Here is a 20,537-nt window from a genome sequence, read left to right on the forward strand (position 1 = left end):
TAAATTTGCCATTCGTTGATTTCCGTGAGGAGCGTACGCTATTCGTCATGATGTCACTCTCGGGAAGGCCAGCCCCTTTTCTCCTTGGAGAAGACGGTCGGCCATTTTAGGTTCATCAGTCGTCATTTCACATCGCTACAGTAGGACGGAGAACGTCAGGACTCAATATTTCTCTTACAACTGTAGTGGAGAATTGCCTACTATGAACTGAAACTCTTCCTAAAATCAAAACAATTAGATCCTAGTGTGAAGTGACGCATAAGCCAGTAGTTTCCAGTGTCGAGTTGTAATTTTTTGCACCTCAATGTAGCTAGAGGAAATGGCTGTGGAAAGCATGACTGTCCATCCAAACTCCCCAACTACCAACCACGAACACAACAGTCTCCTGACTGACGAAAGGTCGAGTAATTCTACAGTCATATTTAAATGAAATTATTTATTTGTCCTGTGCTTTTACACAAAAAGCCCGGGGTTTCTTTTTCCTTTTTTTCTGTCAGAGGGATTAAATTCGCCTTTTCTGGAAAACGAGTACAGAGGTAACGCCATGTTGATACGACAACGCCAACTGGGAGGCCAAAAAAACTTCTGGGATAACGCTGTTCCCTGTGTTTTATTTACGTTTATCACAATCAACGAGCAATCGACTCGAGCCAGCCTGTCTCAAGGAAAAGAGATGAGGTTGAAACGGCTGATAAATCATACTTTAAGCGACCATACTTAACAATTCGACGATTGATCACGGCGCCTTGGTTAACTAATCACCCTCTCTTAAAAAACTTAACTAATTAGTTCAATTAATCGTGTGTGTTTGGTATCAGTAGCGATCACAGCGGTAAAAGGAAAAAACAAACATTAAACTGGTGGGTTTTTTTGCTAACGGTGAGGCCTACTCAGGCTAGCAGCGTTAGCATGTTAGCTGGTGTTACTAACGTATGCTGTTGGCAACAACAGAGAAAGGCTAAGCTAAGGGCTAATACTTATGTTGACTGTGATTTTTAAGGTCGTCGATATTTCTAATGGCTGCTGTTTTTTAAGTAGCCCAACTTTAAGTTATTTGATCACTATCGTCGATTATTATCGGTTCAAATGCATTTGTGCCGTTGGCGGAGCGTAGCGCTTAATTGCACCCTTGGCGTTACGCACTTAAAATTGTCATCGTCTCATTAATTGTAAATAACTCAAATAAGAAAAACCCTTTAGCTCCCCTTATGAACGCCCTCAAACATTTAAGTTTAATTGTCGTTAAATTTAGATTTTTTTTCGTTTTACTGTAGTTATGGATGTATTTTAACTAACATGCCATTTTTATTCACAGTCGTGCCCACACTGACTCGTCCCCAACATCCCCCCGAAGTCCCCCCACCTCCCCCAAAATGTGTAAAACGTCTGCAAAGCATCCCAAAAGTGTTTAAAGTCAAACACAAAAGTTCCCTTCTCCACTGTCCCCAGTTGGCAAAATTTGCTGTACCCGGTTGGTCCCCCACTTTCCAATCCCCACAAACTCCCACTTAGTGTCCCCGAAAGTTTAGCGAGAAGCTTTATTTTTTTGTTGTTTTGAGTGCAAAATGTGAAGAAAGCCCGTCACAGTAAGTATTCCCCATTTTAAATGTGGCCCTTTGTGCTTATAGAGTTAAGTTATGGAGTCGAATATTGAGCTAATAATGTGCCATAATGCATGGTAAACCATTTGATCCGGAATAATCATGTGCTCTGCTAAACCTAAGCTGTCTGGTAGGAGGTTTGTTTGGAGATTTTACACTTTGGATATAAATGGAAACTGTCTGGTGTAACTAACATGGCGAACTGATCATGCACAGGACTGGACTTTATTGTGCTCAGCTTACAAATAACAAAGTAAATAACAGTTTTTCCTCTCCACAGCTCTGTACAGCTAAGCTTGTTTTGGTAGTATAGAGTATGCTTGAATGGGGTTTGCTGTTTTATGTTATTCCCTAAATTGGGAAGCAGCAGGTGATATGTGTGTGTAAGGGGGTATTTCAGAATTGCAGGGGGGCCAACAGCTTGTGCCCATAGCGATTCCCAGCCACCCCCTATTCACAACAACCTGCCTCCACAATACAGCCAAATCCCTGTGCTATGAAAGGGAGCCCTCCTTTGTAACAGGTCTGTGCAATCATGCCAGTCATAAAGTAGGGGTCTGAGTTTGTGGTGTTTGATTAAAAGCTGATAGCTTTTTTAGGACAAATCATCTTATAGAGTCTATTAAAGTGTTTTAGATAATATGTCAAAAATGGACTGGACTGGGTTAGTTGGTATCTGATACTGCGTGTCTTTTTACATATTTCCAGAGAGAATAAGTGTAGTTTAATTCTGGCTCATGGTCCCGAGTACCAAATATGAAGACAGATTTTGTAGTTTATTCTGGATTGTGTCTTGTGAGCCATTAGCAGATAACTGATTTTTTTTTTCTGGCAGTGAATCCAGGTTTTATGAGCCCATTTTTAATAAAAGTGAGAGTTTACTAGGTCATCTGTGGATATCTTTGCACTCTAAAACCTAAAAATCAGTCAAATCTGGAACAGCTACTAATGAAAGATGACCTTTGTACTCCTTGAAGCAGTCCCTTGGCAGGCTACATCTTGGCAGCAGCCAGGATTTGTGGTGGAAGTTGGACTTTGCTGTAGACAGTTTTCATTCTTTAAGCTAACGTGTTTGTGGCATTCTCTCTTTTTTTAATAATATATTTGCTGTTTTGAGGGGAGAAATTGGGCTCTGATGATTAAGGCTGATTAATTTGCTTCCCCTGAGAAAGCCGGTGAGCTGAGGATGTGGTGCATACTACACGTACAGTGGAGTTGACATTTTGCCTCAAAAGCAGATCAGCTGTCTTCCACCACCTGCTCCATCTTAGCTCACTGTGGGCTCAGAGGAGGACAAAACCTGCCTTTGAGAGTCTGATACTGAATGGCAGTAGTCTTCTCAGTGAATCAGTTAACTCCTGTTCACATCATCCAGAGCTCAGACCTCTCCCTGACTGCTGGACACAGTGCTTGTCAGCCTACTTTGGGTGTTGGCCTTTAGGGAGGTACTAATATTTTTTCTTTTCTTTGTTACTAACATTTTTGTGTCAACATTTTATGACGTGTGTCTTGCACAGTTTTGACGTAACAGAGTGCCACATGGTTTTTCTTTTCCTTTTGTGGGCCGGCCCAGAAGTTGGCATCGATCTGGCTCCCTCAGCTAAAAGCCAGTAGGAAGTTTCCACGGGCTTCTAGATTGTGGCAGGAAATGTGCTCTGTGGGAAATAAAAGTTTATGATAAATACATATTTTGTTCGGCAATTTAATTTGAGATTAAGACCCATTACTGCAACACTCTGTTGCAAGTTCTTGTTGTTGTTTTGAGAGATGGCCAAACATAAACACGTTAAAGTACTCAACCTTCTCTGAGGTAGTCCTCAGTAACAGCAGACATCAAACAGCAGGAACTGTCTGTTTATTTTTTTTTCTACACCAGATGGATGTCCTTCATATTAGAAGTTAAAATACATTCAAAAGAGGAAAAAAAAGGCCTTATAGGGTATTTTTTTACTCTGGCAGTGTTCCAGCTGTGGTGGCTAAAATCTGTCTGCGTACAGACAAAAACACAAACACTTGGCATATTGCGCAGACTTCCTTTGTGGTTACTTCTGCTGCTGTAGGAGTGATGATTGCATTTTATCTGTGTATGATAACACACGCACAGAGGCTCACAAGGTGAAAACACACCAGTATTGCTGTCGTGAGTGTTAATAATAGAAGCACAGTATTACATATACACATGACCTAATTTGAAGTCTGAAATTGTTCGTGCTCGTCACGTTATGAGATTAAATCCAAAGGAAAGGTGTTGATGCTTTCTGGAAGCTGTGTAGACGATGTAGAAAGTTCGCCTTGAACACACAGTATTTTAGTTCACCATTCAGCGTGTTTTTATCTATCCTTCTGTTTGGATGACCTAGATAATATGTCATTAAGCAGCTGTGCAGTCTAACCTCACTGCAGGAGCGTTTGAGTTTGTTTTTTAATCTTGAGTGCGATTATATATCCCTCCCAGTGTATGCATAAAGTGTTGTGTTTGACATTTTAGTGTTTCCTTCACCTGGCTTATATGATTGAAAGGTCATCTTATTCTTATGGCAATCCCAGGTACTTATTATGTGCAGTCTTTACAGGAATGCATGTGTATACAAATACAAAATCATTAACTTTAACATCAACCTGCCATAGATTTCAAATTCTGCAGTTAAATTTACATTTACCCATCTTACGGTGTGACAGACTGTCCATCAGAATACACCGTATAACCTTGTAAATCTTCAGCATCAGAAATTTTCCTGGCAGAAAGTGGTGCGTGCTACAGATTAATAGTCTCTTTTAGAATTATATACAACCATCAGCTCGTGTTTCATATCACAGTCACATGGCAGCAGTGTAAGCAGAGACCCCCAGACCCCCCCCAGCCAGATCCTCCAGCTCTCCAAGGGGACACGGAGGGGTTCCTGAGCCAGTTGAGAGACATGATCTCTCCAGCATGTCCTGTATCTATCCCAGGGTCTCCTCTCAGCGGCATACCCAGGATACAAAAATACAACAAACAGTAAACAAGGATCTAGATTAATTTGACCGATAATTTTCTGAAAAGTCTGAAATCGCAACGGCTCAATCGGGAAAAAATGGCACCATCTATGATATTAGCAGCAGATTATGATCGATGACTCGTTCTTGAATTGTGCGTGTATTCCTGTATCTTCAATTTTCAAATTCGCCGAGCCTCTGTACTCGTTTTCGCCGATTTACCCCCAGCTGCGTGTATAAAGTCGTTCTTGCTTCCTCCTCTTTGTTTGTATAATTTTATTGTGCATTTATCTTTGTAAAATTTTGTGACCATAATATTAAAGATGGCTTTCTTTTCATATACAGGGCAGAAGATGGAGAGCTGGAGGAGGGTGAGTTGGAAGATGATGGGGGAGAAATGGAGGAGGAAGAAATGGCAGGAGGTGTGTCAGCAGTCGGTCCAGGTGGAGACGGTGAAGAAGTGGGTGGAGGTGAAGGAGGCCACGAAGGGTCGGCGGAGCGGCCTCGGCGAAGTAGGGAGCGCCACGCTAGCAGCGGTTCAGACGACGAGAGAGCCCACCGTCGTAAGAGGAAGCGGAAGAAGGAGCGGGAAAGAGAAAAGAGGAGGTCCAAGAAGAAACGCAAATCACGACATAAAGTAAGAATTGTAGTAAACGCAGAGATGAAAACACCCGTTTTCTGGCTTAACCCAAAAATATCAACTCTAACATTTGTCCCTTTTTCTCTCAGCGTCATGCGTCCTCGGATGATGACCACTCAGACTACAGTGATGAGTCTGACTACAGTCCCAGTGAGAAAAGGAAATATAGAGAGTACAGCCCCCAGTACGGTTCTGTAAGTCTGAAAAGAAAACTTTCCCAACACACATGTTACGTGTGCATAATATAATGTGAACATTGTGAAAGTATTCTCAGTTTATCAATGTCTTATCTCTCTCTAGTCTCGTGGGAGCTACGGTGGCGCAAAGAGGGGTGGTTACATGAAGATGGAGAAACAGGGTTACGGAGGTTACGATGACTACGAAGATGACAACTTTGAGGGAGAGGAAGATGAAGACATGGGGGATGACGACTACGATGACTTCACCAAGGAGCTCAACCAGTACCGAAAGGCCAAGGAGGGAGGAGGCGGCCGTGGTGGGCGAGGTAATTTCACGGCAGTTTGAAAAATAGACTTTTTAAACATATTCTGTTGTATGCTGAATATGTGCTCAGCTGACAAGTCAACACGGTTTCATAGCAAGACTGTACACGGAAAAATCAAACCTAAGATCCAACGTTGTGACAAGGCCAGCTGTCTTTTCTAGGGATGTTTTCAAACAAGGAAAGAGAAAAATGTATCACTGTGTTATCAAAGTTCACTATTTTACCTGCACCACAGTTGAATTTGCACTCGAGCATATTTGCATACATACACACAACTTCTCTTATCAATACAAATTTCAGATAAGTTGCTGACAGGTGGAATCCCACTTTTGTAGCTTATTCTTACTTCTCTCTTTGTCTTCATGCAGGGGCCAGAGGTCGTATGAAGAACCACAGAGGCCGTGGATTAATGAGAGGAGGGAGGAGGGGAAGAGGAGGAGGCAGAGGAAGAGGAGGGCGAGGCGGAGGAGGAAAGATGGGAGGAGATGATGATGGAGACGGCTACGGAGATGAAATGGAGGTGAGGATTAGAGCTCAGAATTATATTTTGCTCCAAGTTCACAAAGAGTCAGTTAAATGACAATAATAATCCTTGTCCTTACAGTATGGAGATGATGACTACGACATGGGTGATGATGACTATGATGACTACTCGAAAGAGCTCAACCAGTACAAGAAGTCCAAAGACAGAGGCAGAGGTTTGTTTTTCGTCTCTTCCTTCCGTTTCCTTTTATTTAAATTTGACCTACGTTGTTTGTTTTTTCTTGTTTTCATATGTTATTGAGATAATTGTGTGTGCACGTATTAAATATGGACAAAGACTCAAATAATGCCATCAGTGTATGTGCAAGTGTTTCTGTGAGCCAAAAACTGAGGTACCAGACTGTTCTAAACACTCAGTTTCAGTATTTCTTTTAAAATCTTTCATCCTGTTGATGTCATAGAAGCTAGATGTCCATACTATGGCACACAGTTTGTGAGGCCAGTCAGCAGAAAGTTGCATTAAAGGGAGGGTTAAGGGAGCTAAAATGGCTAAAACTAGGATTTATGCAAAATTAATGGGGAAATATATCCTTTTTTTTGCCCAAAAGTTCACTCACACTGTCTCTTGATTTCTCCACCAGGTGGTAAAGGGGGCCGCGGGCGAGGCAGAGGTAAAGGAGGGCGTGGCATGATTAGAGGAGCAAAGGGTCGAAACAGAGGGAGAGGAAGAGGAGACATGGGGAATGATGACAACGGAGACATGGACAACGGGGTAAAACTTTCATAATTATTATGAGCTCAGGTTAAGCGCCCTGATCTGGTAACAAACTGGACAGTACAGCTAATTTGTATTTGCTTGTTGTGTGGGGTGGGTTCAGGATGGTGTTGGAGGTGATGGACCGGGAATGGGGAGGAGGAATCAGAATGAAAAGCACCAGGACAAGAAAGGAAAGGCCATCTGCAAGTACTACATCGAGGGGAGATGCACTTGGGTAGGATGGCACAAATATCAATAATATGTATTATTAATGCTCTTTTATTGTATACATACAGTTAAGTTCACTTTTCAAAGTGCACATATACAAATTTTGTATTACATTAGTTCCAATCGGACATGCGCACATCTCCTTTGAGGTTGCATTAGGAAGGGCATCCGGCGCACATCTCTGCCAAATCAAACATGCAGAGTTGCCCGCTGTGCTGAAAGTAACTTTCTAACAGTTTTTCATGATTTCATACCTCAAACGCAAACACATTTTTAAAATAGTATTTTAGAGTTTTATAAAGATGTTTTAGAAAAAAATTTACACTCAACTATACTGTTTAGCACACTAGCTACCTCCTACCTGGATAAAAATATAACTGTTTCCAGTGGAAATTTCAACGTTTGGTGCCAGGAATCTATAGCTTAATGCAAATATTATAAAAGGCTTTATACTAATATAAACTCTTATAGCAGCATGTAATAACCACAGCTGCAAGATAATGCAGAGGAAATGTCTTCTGTGTTGTTTATTTTGGTCTACAAATTATCTGTTGGCTGCTGTCTCAGCCCTGACATCCATAACACACACTTTTTTCCCATACAACAGGGCGACCACTGTAACTTCAGCCATGACATTGAGCTGCCAAAGAAGAAGGAGTTGTGCAAGTTCTACATCACTGGATTCTGTGCCCGAGCTGACCACTGTCCTTACATGCATGATATCCTTTGCTGTTGACCACATGGAGAGCCTATTTATCAGTATAGATAAGGCAGTCTGGAGTTGTGGATCAGAACCAGTTTTTCCAATCAAATTAAACTTGAATCTCTGACTAGTAAGTCAAGTTAAGAGTCAAGCTGGCAATATTTACCAGTATGAAGTTGCATAAGTGAAATCAATCCAGGGTTTACACCTGTTTATTCGGGCCACCAGGCCAAAGTTGACCCTTTGCTCGATATGTGCACCAGTGTTTTGTTTCAGGGTTTGTTTTTTAAAAGCTCCAATCGTTAAAATGACCATTTAGTTTTCATATTAGTTTTAACAACCATTAACACTATGAAGCAAAGATGAACTAGCAAATTGTTTTATCCAATAATCAGGGTAAATGATGTATTGTTGCATGTGAGTGAGGTTAAATATGATGCAGTGCTGTATCAGTCGTCGTACCCACTTTGTCTGATGTTGACACAGCTGATAATGTGACACGAGTGTTCCTCCTTGACTCCTGTGCTACGTGAATTCCCCTGTAAGCTGTTCCACACCACAGGGAAGTGTGTCAATGGTGACGAGTGTATGTTCTCCCACGAGGAACTCAATGATGATACTCGGGAGCTGCTTAACAAGGTAGGAACCTCCGACCTCGAAGACAGTCACCTCGTTTATCTTCTGTAAACTCTCACAATATTAAGTGTATATAAGTTAGATTTTTGTCACTCGCACAGTCTGCCAGTTTAAGTTGACAGACTGTTGTTTTTGTTTGCCTTCAGTTGTGTTTCTTTAAGATTCACCCAGCAGAGTATTTTTCTTGGTTTTGTAGATGCTGGCAGAGGATGCAGAAGCTGGAGCTGAGGACGAAAAAGAGGTGGAGGAGCTGAAGAAGCAAGGAATTAACCCGCTTCCTAAGCCCCCTCCTGGAGTCGGCCTCCTTCCAACCCCTCCCCGGCCCGTTCCTGTTGAAACCAACACAGGTGGTGTGGATTTTGCTGGGCCTCCAGCTGGTGACTTTGGGGGTCTTCCTGGACCTAATCAGGTGCCCATGGCTGTCAAAGGTCCCCCAGGACCAGGGCCTGTTCCTGTCCCTGGTCCCTGCGTCGGTCCACCTGTCCACGGTCCTGATGGAAGTCCCTTCCAAGGTGGCCCGCCGAATCCCCCTGGCCTTCCTCCTCCTCCCCACATGGGTCCCCCACCTCCTGCTGGTGGAGGAGGAGGAGGAGGAGGCATGGGGAAGAAGATCCCCTCGTTGTTTGAGATTAAAGTTCAGCCCACAGGACAGCTGGCCCAGAAACTCGCAGTTAGGTAAGAGATCAGAAATGCAAAGAATTAAAGTGAGTATTTGTATAATCCGCATCCTGACTTTGTCTGTAAGAAGATCCAAGTTCTCAGTTTTTGGAATGTAGGAATACTGTCTGAGGTTTTTACTCTGAGAACTGAAAACGTTTTCTGAACATCTGTGAAATTGCGTTAAGGCTGAGAAGCATCTGCTTAGATTCACAACAGCTCAAAGGTTCCTCCCAAAACCCGCGGGCCCTGAGTGTTGAGTAGACAAAGGATTTTCAGTGCAATAATTATTTTAGTGTTTGGTTATTGGTTTTGTCAGACTTCTAGGAAATGCACAACTAGCAGAGAATAATGTGTAACAGGAACTAGTATCTACATTTTTTTAATGAACTCTAAATAATTAAAAAAAAATGTTTGCTTTGAGAGTCACTATCCGAATTCTAAATCACACTCCCGCTTTTGTATTAGAAGCCAGGGCCCCAGTACCAACCAGGGTCAGACCCCAACACCTGGACCTCAAGGGCCCCCTGGTGCCCCTCCTCCCAGATTCCCTGCCCCTCCAGGTATGATGCCCCCTGACATGCAGAACATGGGCCCCAACCTTGGAATGAACCAGGGCCCTCCCAACATGGGACCCGGTGGACCACCAATGATGGGAGGATTTCCACCAGGAGAGGGCCCTCCACATGGAGGTGCTATGCCTCCAGGTCCTCCTCAGGGAGGAGGAAACTTCTACAATAACTTCTACAATCAGCAAGAGGGTATGAAGATGGAGGGTGTGGTTCAAGAAGGTGAGATCATTTTATACTAAATACCAAAATAGAGTTGGAGCAGCTTACTTCAAACAATAGTGGCTCTTAAACTTATGAGAATGTTGTCTGTTCCCTATCAGGTGACAGTTACCAGGGTTTTTCCGGTATGGACGAGAGAGGAGGCACAGGAACATTTGGAAATCAGTCAGGCAACCAGGAAGGCCCTGCTAATGGAGCCACAGCCAATCAGGGGGGGATTTCTGTGCCTGACTTTCTGCCACCTGCTCAGCGCGTCCTCTTCATGAGGATCCAACAGAAGCAGCAAGAGGAAGAGGAAAGAGCTCGCAGGATGGCTGAGGGAGGAGCAGAAAAAAGCAGAGACACTGAAGGTAGAGGAACAGCACCTGCATCTGTGTATAAATGATTCCTGTGGCATAGTGAGATGTAGCATCCTTTGCAAGTATTCCTCTTTCCGTATGACTGTCTAAGAACAGGAGAAACCTGTAAAACCAAAGACTTAAGACTTAAAACCATTTTGTGTGTAACAGAAATGAGACGGAGGTGACCCTTTCAGTGATTGCTTAGAGTTGACCAAAATGTCAAATCCCTCTTTTCCTAGGTGACTCAGGGAACTGGTATTCTAGCGAGGATGAGGATGGCGGTGGGAGCGTGACTTCCATCCTGAAGACCCTCCGTCAGCAGACCCAGGCTCCTCAAAAATCTGACGTGCATCCGAGCGACCCACGCCTTGTGAAAGCCTCTCCTTCCCACCCTCCGGCTCGCCCAGCAGACCCCCGCTTAGCTCGGGATCCACGCTTGGCACGTGCTGCTGAGTCAGCTCAAATCTCTGACCCCACCCACTCCACACTCGCTCCATCGTCATCTGGACCACCTGCAGACCCCAGGCTAGCTAGGCTAGCTGCTGCTGCCTCAGCAGGATCTGCCTCCCATTCGCCTCCAGCTGCTAAGCCTGAACCTCCCCTGGTCTATAAGCCCCCTCCGCTCACGACCCCGGCAGTGGATGAGGAGGAGACTGAGCGGGTTCTACGGGACAAGCCCGTGCCGATTCCTCTGGATCCGCTCATGGGTATGGCTCTGAAAGACCCACGTTCCCAGTTGCAGCAGTTCAGCCACATCAAGAAGGATATTGTTCTTCACATGCCAGCATTCGCTAAAACGATCACCTGGTCTCCTGAAGATCTGCTTCCGCTCCCTATTCCCAAGCAGGACCTGCTTCCTCTACCCCCGGGCATCCCTCCCGTGTCCACCCTTGACTCACGTCTGTCCCGCGGTCAGCAGCAGCAGTTACACACGCCACTCACTCACTCGCAACCTCCTTCCGTACAGCCTCCTCCTTCCTTAGACGCCCCTGCTCCCTCCTCCTCAGCTTCTACCCTCCCAGAATTTGAATTTCTGTCTCGCATCCTGAAGAATGTTAACTCCAGCACGTCCCAGACTCCTTCTCCTCCTCATTTACCCACACCCCCTACCACTATGCCAGTTATGGGTCAACCTCAGTCCATGCCTGCAGCTTCTATAGAAAAGCCTGTTGACCCCCGTGTTGCCCGCAAAGTCCCCTCTGATCCCCGTCTCCAGCCACCGAAGTCGGCACTGAAGCAGCCATCAGAACCTGTGCCCCCTCCGTCCACATCTCCTGCACCAACATCTAGTTCTTCTCCACCTGCCATCGCTCCCTATGACCCACGGTTGCTCTCCTCAGTTGGGGCAGGGCGCAGTGTAGGGGCCGGGACACCAGGGGGTGCCAGTGTGCTGAGCAGCATTAGTCTGTATGACCCTCGGACTAACAAACCAGGCAGCCCTGGTACCAGCAGTGGCGCTAACAACTCTCCTAACTCAGCCAGCCAAACTGAGTCCAAACTCAGTGACTCCACAACGAGTAAACCTAAATCCAAGGAGCCCCTCTTTGTTCGGAAGTCTGCATTGGACCAACCTGAGCCAGAGAAAAGTACAGAGCAAGGCACGGATAGATACAACAGCTATAACAGGCCCCGGCCCAAACCTGCGCCCTCACCTAACTCCACAGCTCAGGGCGGGCCTGCTGCAGCTGGGGTGGCTGCAGCTGGAGGTCAGGGTGCTCCTGGATCTGCTGCAGACCAGGCGCCTGCAGGGGTCCATAACCTACCAGTATCCTCTTTATTTGGTGTTGTGAAGCAGGCTAGTAAGCCTGGCGGGACAAGCAGCCCCTTTGGGGGAAACAGCCCTGCACAGTCTGATCAGGCGGCCGCAGAGCAGGACAACGGCTCCCTGAAGGAAGTTTTCAAAGGCTTTGACCCCACAGCCTCTCCCTTCTGCCAGTGACACTGATCCTGGGACCCTGACGCCCCAGATGTGGCAGCTGGGTGTGGATTGTTTCAGGTTTTTGGACACTGAAAATGTCAGTGCAAAGAGAAACGTGCACTGCGGCAACTGCCTGTAAGACGAGTTTTGATAAGATTGGCAGCAGACATATTACACACAGACACACACACCCAAACACAGTGTTTCAGATTCTATAAAAGACTCTCGGGTAGCGTTTAAAGTGAAATCTCTATTTTAAACAGACTTATTGATGTATAAATAGATGTATTCTCTCATCTCAGTGCTTAATGAAAATGATTATCCTGACAACAGACACACATTTATATGGAATGAAACTTTAGGCATCACATGTGTTTAAATCTCCTTTTATTTAAGTTTCTCACATCCTTCTGTTTCATATTTCTTCTCTTCTTAAAGCTGATGTGCTCGTGTATATATGCATATTTTCTGGTTAGTTACAGATGGCTGTGCTCTTTGTAACAAATTAAAAGCTTTTTTTATATCTGATTTTCCCAACAATATATTGTTTATTTTTGGTGTTTCTTTAAACAGAATCAAGAGCACTGAGGCAACTTACTTTACACCTGTCAAAAACTAAATGCCCTCCACATCACTGCCTTTGCTTTCATCCACTGTCCTCTGTCTTTGGCGTCACATCAAACTAAAGCATTTTTTTTTCTTTCCACGTTACTTTTTTTCTGCAGAAATGACTGAAATGGTCTTTATTCTACTTAAATGCTTTTTTAAGTATTTTTCTACTCCTTTGCACTGTCAGCTTGTGTCTCTGAGGCTTGTATTTATATTTTGAGTGGCTGTAACCCTTCAGGCTGTTCATGTACAGCTCCATTTCAGGTGTTTAGCTCTTACAGGTGACAGGCTCTTTAATCACTACACAACCGTTGAAGCCCCTAATTCTCACAGATTTTGCCTTTACTCCAGTCTTGTTGCTGTGAGGAGAAACAGACTTTCACTTGAACATTTATTTTTATCGGTTTGTGAATATGGAGAGCACTTAAGCTCTAGTTTCCATAAAGCTTAAGGGGGCGTTAGGAAAAAGCAGGAAACAGGTTTAGCTGCTCAGACTGATGACTGACTCTGTCACTTCGCTCTCCAATGGCACATTTAGTTAGCGGTTAGTTATCCATTGAATCATGTCCTTTTATCTCTGCTGCCAAAACTGGTTTTGTCAAAGTTATTTCCATGTATTTCCTCCTAATTACATTTGAATTTGGACCACTGAATTAAAAGTCATCTACATCTCAGCGTTTAGTTTCTTTGTTTTGTTTTATTAGCTGTTCTGAATAGAGAAGTTTTCTGCCTTGCATTCTCAATTGAAATGCTTGGCTGGTGGCACCATGACAATCATAAACTACATTTGGACCTAAAATTCAGACGACTTGTACGTGTCGCACTCATCTGTGCCCCCTCCTGCTTTTCATCTGAACCATGCCAACCAAAATAAATGAAACAAACTAAAAAAAATGTTTGAAAAAGTGGACGTGTAATTGTGGAAATGTTCACGGTTTGGACTCGCAGCTTAGATGAGAGTGCAAGTCTTCTCTCCAGAACGTCTGCCATAAACGCCATGAACTGTGTGAATTAGAAGTGAATCCAGCGTCTGAATCAGGGTGAGGGAAAGCGGTTGTTCCTGTTTGTTGTAAGGGGGGAGCGGTTTCATTGCCAGTCTCGTTGGCGAATCTGTACGTGAGCGGTCAGTTGTGGCGGGTTCAGATGTTTTTGACCTCCAGAAAGTGAAGATTGTACAACAGCTCTCAGGATCGTGTTCGTCCATCTTGTGTATAAACGTTTTAATTTATTTTTTTATACTTGAGTAAATATACTTCCTCACTTGTAAATTTTGAGCTGAATCATTTTGTATGTCAGAGATTACCACTCACCTCAGTGGGGCGTCGGCGCGCTGCAGCAGTGTGAGGAGAGGAACGACGTTCACGTCTGGTTTTGTGTATGAAGATTCAGATAAGAAAAACTCACTATTATGTCGTCCTCCCTGCCAGTCCATTTAAAAGCCTGTCAGGAGGCTGAGTGTCAGCTATAGCAAGTGTGAAAGTTGTTTGTTTTTTCCTTTATGGATTTCTTTTTGTTTGGTTCCTTTTTTTTCCTCACTATGTAAATTTGACCAGTATCCAGTTCCCGTCTTTGGAGGACTGGAGTTTTCTAACTGTACACTGTAGGTGAGGTTGTAAGTATTTAAATAAAATTAATACATGATCAACCAGTTTCAAGTATTTCCTGTGTTGTCAGTACCTCGGATGATTCATTTGACGCATTTTTGTTTTCTGTCAAAGTCTCTAAGTAATTCATTGAAGTCACGATTGTTCAGCCGGATGAAGGTTGTGAGCGCTGAGCTGTCTGTCTGTGTCTCCAGTCAAATCAGATTATCTAAAAACGCCCTTTGGCCTGCTTTTCAGATGTATTTTTCACAAGCAGGCTGTCATTTTTTTTATCTTGTTCTTTTATATATTTAGACCTGAACCGTGCAGTTCTTGGCTCGGCCCCTGTGGATTTGGATCAGTACCTCAGCAGCACACAGGCTGTTTCCTGGTTAAGTACGATCCACTACTGACTCACTTCCTGCTACCCTCCCATCCTGCAGCGCTGGCTCCAGGAAGACAAACTATTCATCCCGAACCTCAAAGGTTTCCTATCACACACGCGAGCGCACATGTTCTCCTCTGCCAGTTTGGTTCTATGTGTTGTACCCGCCTGTGACCTTCAGCACAGCACAACACAATGTTATACGAGGTTATCCAATAGCTAATTAAAATGATTATTACCTTTATTTAATTAGGAAGTCTCAGACATTAAATCTCGTATGTCTTCCTTGGCCAAACGAAGTAACGTAAAACACCAAATCTACAACATCATAAATTCAACTTTAAATTCTAAGGTTTTAGAAATTGGAAAATATTAGTATTGTCTAAAGATTAGGTAGAAACAAAGTATGACATTACAAAATTATTTAACAGAAACTACAGGGCAGTGATTATCAGTTGTACACTACTTTTTGTAAGGCGTTGGACAAACATGGAGTCGGCAAATGTCTCAGCAAATTCACCCCACGGTGATGTTCAGGCCTCGGCTGGCTCATGACGACAAAATTAGAAAAAGAATGAACAAGTGGGGCTTGTTTGGACGTGTTTCCAGCTCACGTTTGCAAAGTTGTATCTGAACAAACCAAAAGACTTCAGGAGCACGGCAGACCAAAGTGGAGATGTTTGACAATGATGCACAGCATCAACTAAAGAACCCAGAACATCAGCACAAACACCTCAAGCCAACTGCCAGCACGCTGTTGGAGGGGTGATGATTTGGGCTGGTTTTGCAGCCACGAGGCTTAAGCACCTTACAGTCACCGAGTCGACAGTGAACTACTCTGTTCACCAAAGTAATCTAGAGTGAAATGTGAGGCCGTCTGGCAGGTTGGTTGCTCTGCTCTGCAGAAGGACAATGATCCCAAGTGTGTGCAGACCCCTGAGGAACAACGTTTTAGAAGTCAAGATTTTTCATTCTTGACAATAAAATATATTTCATGGTAAGACAGTTATGATTTAAACCATTGTATTGTTTTATCAGAAAATATTTTAGCATGGTTATAAATAAAAATATCATAATTTAATGTGACAAAGCGCTTTTAAAACTGTAAAGACTGCCCTGATTAGGTCACATTTATCTTTGACTTGGGTCTTTCTTAATTTGGCCTGAGGAGGCTGTGGTGCAGATGTTTATCAAAATTTGGGACATCTGCACGTGAACTGCCTTCAATAAACTTTGGTTTGTATTGTAATATCTATTCTCAACTTCTTCTCCATTATAATTTATTTATAAAACATCAAAACAGCTAAATAGGTTTACATTTTTAGTAATGACAAAACTGAAAGTAAAGTAAAGACAGTCTGGAAAACCCACTAAATTTAAAACAAACAAAAAAAAGAAATCACAAAAACATTCTTCACTCTTCAGCACAGCTGAAGTTTTCCAGATAAGATCCGTGGGATGGAATATGGTGATCCAGACTTCTGAGAACATGCAACCTCATTGCTGAAATAGGGAAATGTGGAGCGCTGTCATCTGCTTTTAGTATGATGCGTTGGGTTTTTTTGTATTGTTAAGTGGATGACCTGTACTGATAGTGGTGTTTTCCCAGAGTTCCCTCACACTCTGAGTTGTGCGTTCGGCGTATCTGTTATCAGTAATCTGCTTAGCTCCCTGTTCGGGGAAACTACCTGTGGTGAGAGTATATTTAGAAGACGTGATCCTCTTAGAGGACGACTTCAGCTTGGATTTGGACTCTGATGGTCTGTGAGCCGCAGTGCTCGCAGTGCTGGTCCTGCGCCTGTGGGGGCGCAGTGTGAGAAGGGTGACGTTGGTGGTCAGGCTGAACTTTCAATCTCCATTCACAAGATCTCTTATGTCTCTCTCTTTTGTGCCCGTCTGTCTCGCTATCATGAGAGTCTCTAAAAAAATTCCCACATGCTGCACGCTGAAGAGTGGAGGACACAGATGTTAAAGGACTAAAGGGATTTATTGCACCCAGAGGACTGGGAATTACTATTAAAGAGCTTCTTTGCTTAAACAATTAACCAACTAATCCCATCATCTGCGTTAAATAAAAGTAAAGAACATATTACTGTCCTGTGGTCGTTGCCTCTCCCAGGCGCCCACGCTCTCCAGACAGGGAGTCTGTCTGTCTCTGTGAGCTGCTTGTTGGAAGCCGATTCAGATAAGAGTGTCTGTTAACGCCAGAAATACACAAATGTAAACTCCACCTCTCATTTCTCCTCTTTGTCTTATTATTATGTTGGGACAGCCAAGCTGATCATTTTAACACAACTGCCAGAAAGTCCTTCTGAACTCTGTGAAAACTGCAACTGAATCCTGCAGCAGATCCAGCTCAGAGACTTATTAGACGTTATCAGGAAAGTAGGAACTGTGTGCGCTGAACCGAACAGAGCAGCAAAGAAAATGCCACATACATACATAGTTCTGTTCATTACCGTTAGCAGCACACGGTAGTAGTTTTTATCCACAATACACACAAAAAAACCCTCAGATGCTGTGTTGTAACCTGATTAAAGCTTATTTTATTAAATAACAGACTCAAACTTTGACCTGATTCATAGCCGTCTAATCCTAATCCCACTGGATATTACTTTGTTGTTATGATTGTTGTGTAAACAAGCAAACAATTCAAAGACACTGGATAATCTGAGGTGTCGCATGGACCAAAACATAACGTCCCTGAGGTGTTCTATTGGATTTAGGCCAGACATTGTCGTGGACCAGGAGGAACCCTCTGCACAGCTTCTCTAGACCCTTTAACGTTTGTCACGTGTGCTCAAGGTAACCCTGCTGTCATGTGTGAAAAGCACAGTGGTGCACCTGGTAATTCTGGTATTCTGTGCCAAATGCAAGTCGGGCTCGATGGTGCTGGGCAGTGAGCACAGGGTCCACCCTCGTGAAGTACGCTTCTGATTGTTTGGTCAGAGACATTCTAAGCTGCATTTTGTAGCTCTGGCAGTGCTCATCCTGTTCCTCCTGTCACTAAGAAGCAGATACTGGTCCCGCTGACTGGTTAAGGATCTTCTACGGCTCTGCCCAGCTCTCATAGAGTAAGCACCTGTCTCCTGGAATCTCCTCCATGCTATTGAGCTTGGAGACACAGCAAGTCTTCTGGCATCGGCTTGTATTTATGTGCCATCCTGGAGGAGTTGGACTACCTGTGCATCCTCAGCAAGCATGTGCCTGTAGGGTCCAGGTATCACCTCATGCTACCAGTAGTGACCATGACCCGAGTCAAATGCAAATCAAGTGAAATAACAGTCAGAAAAGGTGAGAAGGGAGGAAATTTCTGTGTCCCTCACCTGTAAAATCATTCCTGTTTTGAGGTTTGTTCCATTGTTGCCCGTCTCGTGCAGCTGAAACTGATTAACAGCGCCCTCTGCTACTTACCGACCAGATCGGTATCCCAGAAGTTTAACTGACGCTGATTAAAACCTGTTCCTTTAATTTTTTTGAGCTAATGTCAATGCTATGTGGTCCATGTGATCAGTAGAGTAACAGCCAGTTGGGAATGTTTCAGACTGACCATATTAGGCCTCATGTAATGCGTTTTTGGGAGAAAATGTACAGAAAATGCAGGAAATGATAAAAAGTTCAAACGTGTGGAATGTCCCTTTAATGTTATTTTTATGTGCTGAGGAAGAGGTGCGCCATCAATCTGTTTCTGCTCCTGCTGAGGCATGTTGCCAGTTTGTGACCTCTACACAAACTGGCAACATGCCTCAGCAAACTGCACCTGGTGGGATACAGCAAATTGATATCCAACTGAGTTTAACACCTCTATTTTCTGCTGATGCTTTCTGCAAACATCAGCTATTTTAAAAACATATTGTTGTTGTTTACAGTAATTAAAAGTCTGAATCCTTCTTGAGGGAATCAGACTTACAATGTATCAAATCATATGATAGATCACTTAAAGTTTGACGTATTTGATCCACCAGGAATCAGATTAACACGAGTTCTGCAACAACGTTTTTTGTTGGAGATGGTGAAGGAATCGTGACCGGTTCTCCTGCATGAGAAGAAAAGTCGAGAACAGGACGCTCCCTTCTGTGTCAGCTCCACCTGCTGCGTCAGAAGGATTTTCTTTAAAACTCGCCTGGTGCCACTTCTTGCATCTTCTGTTACTGCGCTGACTCCACCCATCTGGTGCTCCAGAAAATGTAAGCACACAGCTACACCCGATGAGTTTCATACAGCCTATCGTGACGTCAGAAGACCCTAAGAACAAATGATTTCTGAGAGACTCTGACAGCTAAAAGACTTGGCAGTGTTCACTGTGGCCTTCAGCTGCAGAGTTTCCGATGAATAGATCAGCAGTGTGAGGTTGGGATGAACAAACTGACATCACTGTGCTGGTATGTATCTGTTCAACATGTGACTGGAGCCTTTGTGGAAGACACATGCTTGTGCCTGTGCACATAAGTGCCTGTGTGTGTTCCTATAGATCAGCCTCACAGCTCAGTATCTGTGTTGTATCGGCCTTCGTGTGTGTGGCTGTTTGTATTAATCATCATTTCACTTACAGTAAATACAACCCTGAGATCATTTTTTGTGACAGTGTAGCAAAGGGTGGGTTTGATATCAAACTCATCTGGATTAGATAATCCTGACCAGAATGAACCCTTAGACTCACTCTCCCTTTAGTTATCTGCAATAGGCCTTGGCTGCTGGGGGCTTCCCATGATGCACCGAGTGTTTCTTCTTCAGTCTCCTATTTGTTTATACACCATGTTGTATTCGATCATTAGTTATTACTAATCTCTAAATCTCTTCCACACTGTTTGTGTTGCCCTTTTGCCCTCCCTCACCTTCGATCGTTCACTGCAGATGGCCCCGCCCCTCCCCTGGTCCTGCTGGAGGTTTCTTCCTGTTAAAAGGGAGTTTTTCCTTCCCACTGTCACAAAGTGCCTTCTCACAGGGGGTTTGTGTCAAAACTGAGCAGTTTTGGACTAATATTATAATATATGTATTTTGTATTGCTGTCCCTCGTTCTCCCTGCATATGTGTCTGTGTGGGTGTGGCCCTGGCAGGTGATTGGCCACACCTGAAGACCATGTGACACCTGCAGCTGATCAGGCCTCGTCGGAGGAGCTACTTGATAGTGTGGTGGAGCTCTCTCCGACGCTGGATCATTGCGTGGCTTCACGTTAGTCTCTCGACCAGTTCTTAGTTTGAGTCTCCTGCATTATTGCATGTCTGACAGCTGCCTCTCTCTTATGTTCCCAGGAGTAGCGAGAGACGAGAGGGCAGCGAGCATGGGGTGCTCATCACGGAGAAGCGGAGACAGGAGCACTAACACTGGGAAGAGGACACGTCACGGGAGTCGGGAGAGCACGGGATTTATTGTCATGTTTTTCCATCACTGTAAATAAACGCACTGTTTATACACAGAGCACCGCGCCTGGGTCCTCATTCCCCATATCCCCACGGTCTGCCAGCCAGACCGTGACAGTTGGTTGAATATTGGGTTTTTTAAGATTATTATTCAAAGGTTGTTACGACCCGGCTCAAAAGCCGCAACATAAAAACAGAGATGAATAACAGAGTGTGGGTGAGAAGAGGTTTCATCCTAAAATGGAAAACCAGGTTGGCTAAAATGGCTGGTGCCACCAAGGCAAAGACTAGTGCACTGCCGGGAAGCTTGCCTCAGGTATGCTTCTATCCACACCTGACTAGGTGTGGCCAATTAGCACCAGC

The 20,537-nt window shown here is 44.0% G+C and overlaps 1 protein-coding gene and 1 long non-coding RNA gene across 4 annotated transcripts; both read left to right on the forward strand.

Annotated features, from left to right (window-relative positions):
- The first annotated feature begins 37 nt into the window (after positions 1–37).
- zc3h4 (zinc finger CCCH-type containing 4) lies at positions 38–14,019 on the forward strand. Of its 3 annotated transcripts, none has more exons than XM_082502493.1 (14): positions 38–399; positions 4,923–5,214; positions 5,307–5,411; positions 5,518–5,722; positions 6,091–6,242; positions 6,327–6,420; positions 6,847–6,977; positions 7,084–7,197; positions 7,798–7,909; positions 8,423–8,532; positions 8,726–9,204; positions 9,655–9,977; positions 10,079–10,327; positions 10,558–14,019. In XM_082502493.1, exons 1-14 carry the CDS (start codon positions 320–322, stop codon positions 12,255–12,257), a joined length of 4,146 nt encoding a protein of 1,381 aa, XP_082358619.1. In that variant the 5' UTR covers positions 38–319; the 3' UTR covers positions 12,258–14,019. The 3 variants fall into 3 exon arrangements, with proteins under 3 accessions (XP_082358619.1, XP_082358620.1, XP_082358621.1); XM_082502494.1 differs by having other exon boundaries at positions 9,658–9,977; XM_082502495.1 differs by lacking the exon at positions 38–399 and adding an exon at positions 459–1,586.
- A 1,670-nt stretch (positions 14,020–15,689) lies between these two features.
- LOC309687654 lies at positions 15,690–20,219 on the forward strand. The gene is made up of 3 exons (XR_014270823.1): positions 15,690–15,810; positions 18,779–19,986; positions 20,067–20,219. It is a non-coding gene; the product is annotated as an uncharacterized lncRNA (long non-coding RNA).
- Positions 20,220–20,537: the final 318 nt, after the last annotated feature.

The sequence above is a fragment of the Aulonocara stuartgranti genome, assembly GCF_965226115.1.
Source record: "Aulonocara stuartgranti genome assembly, chromosome: 14".
In the NCBI taxonomy this organism is placed as follows: domain Eukaryota; kingdom Metazoa; phylum Chordata; class Actinopteri; order Cichliformes; family Cichlidae; genus Aulonocara; species Aulonocara stuartgranti.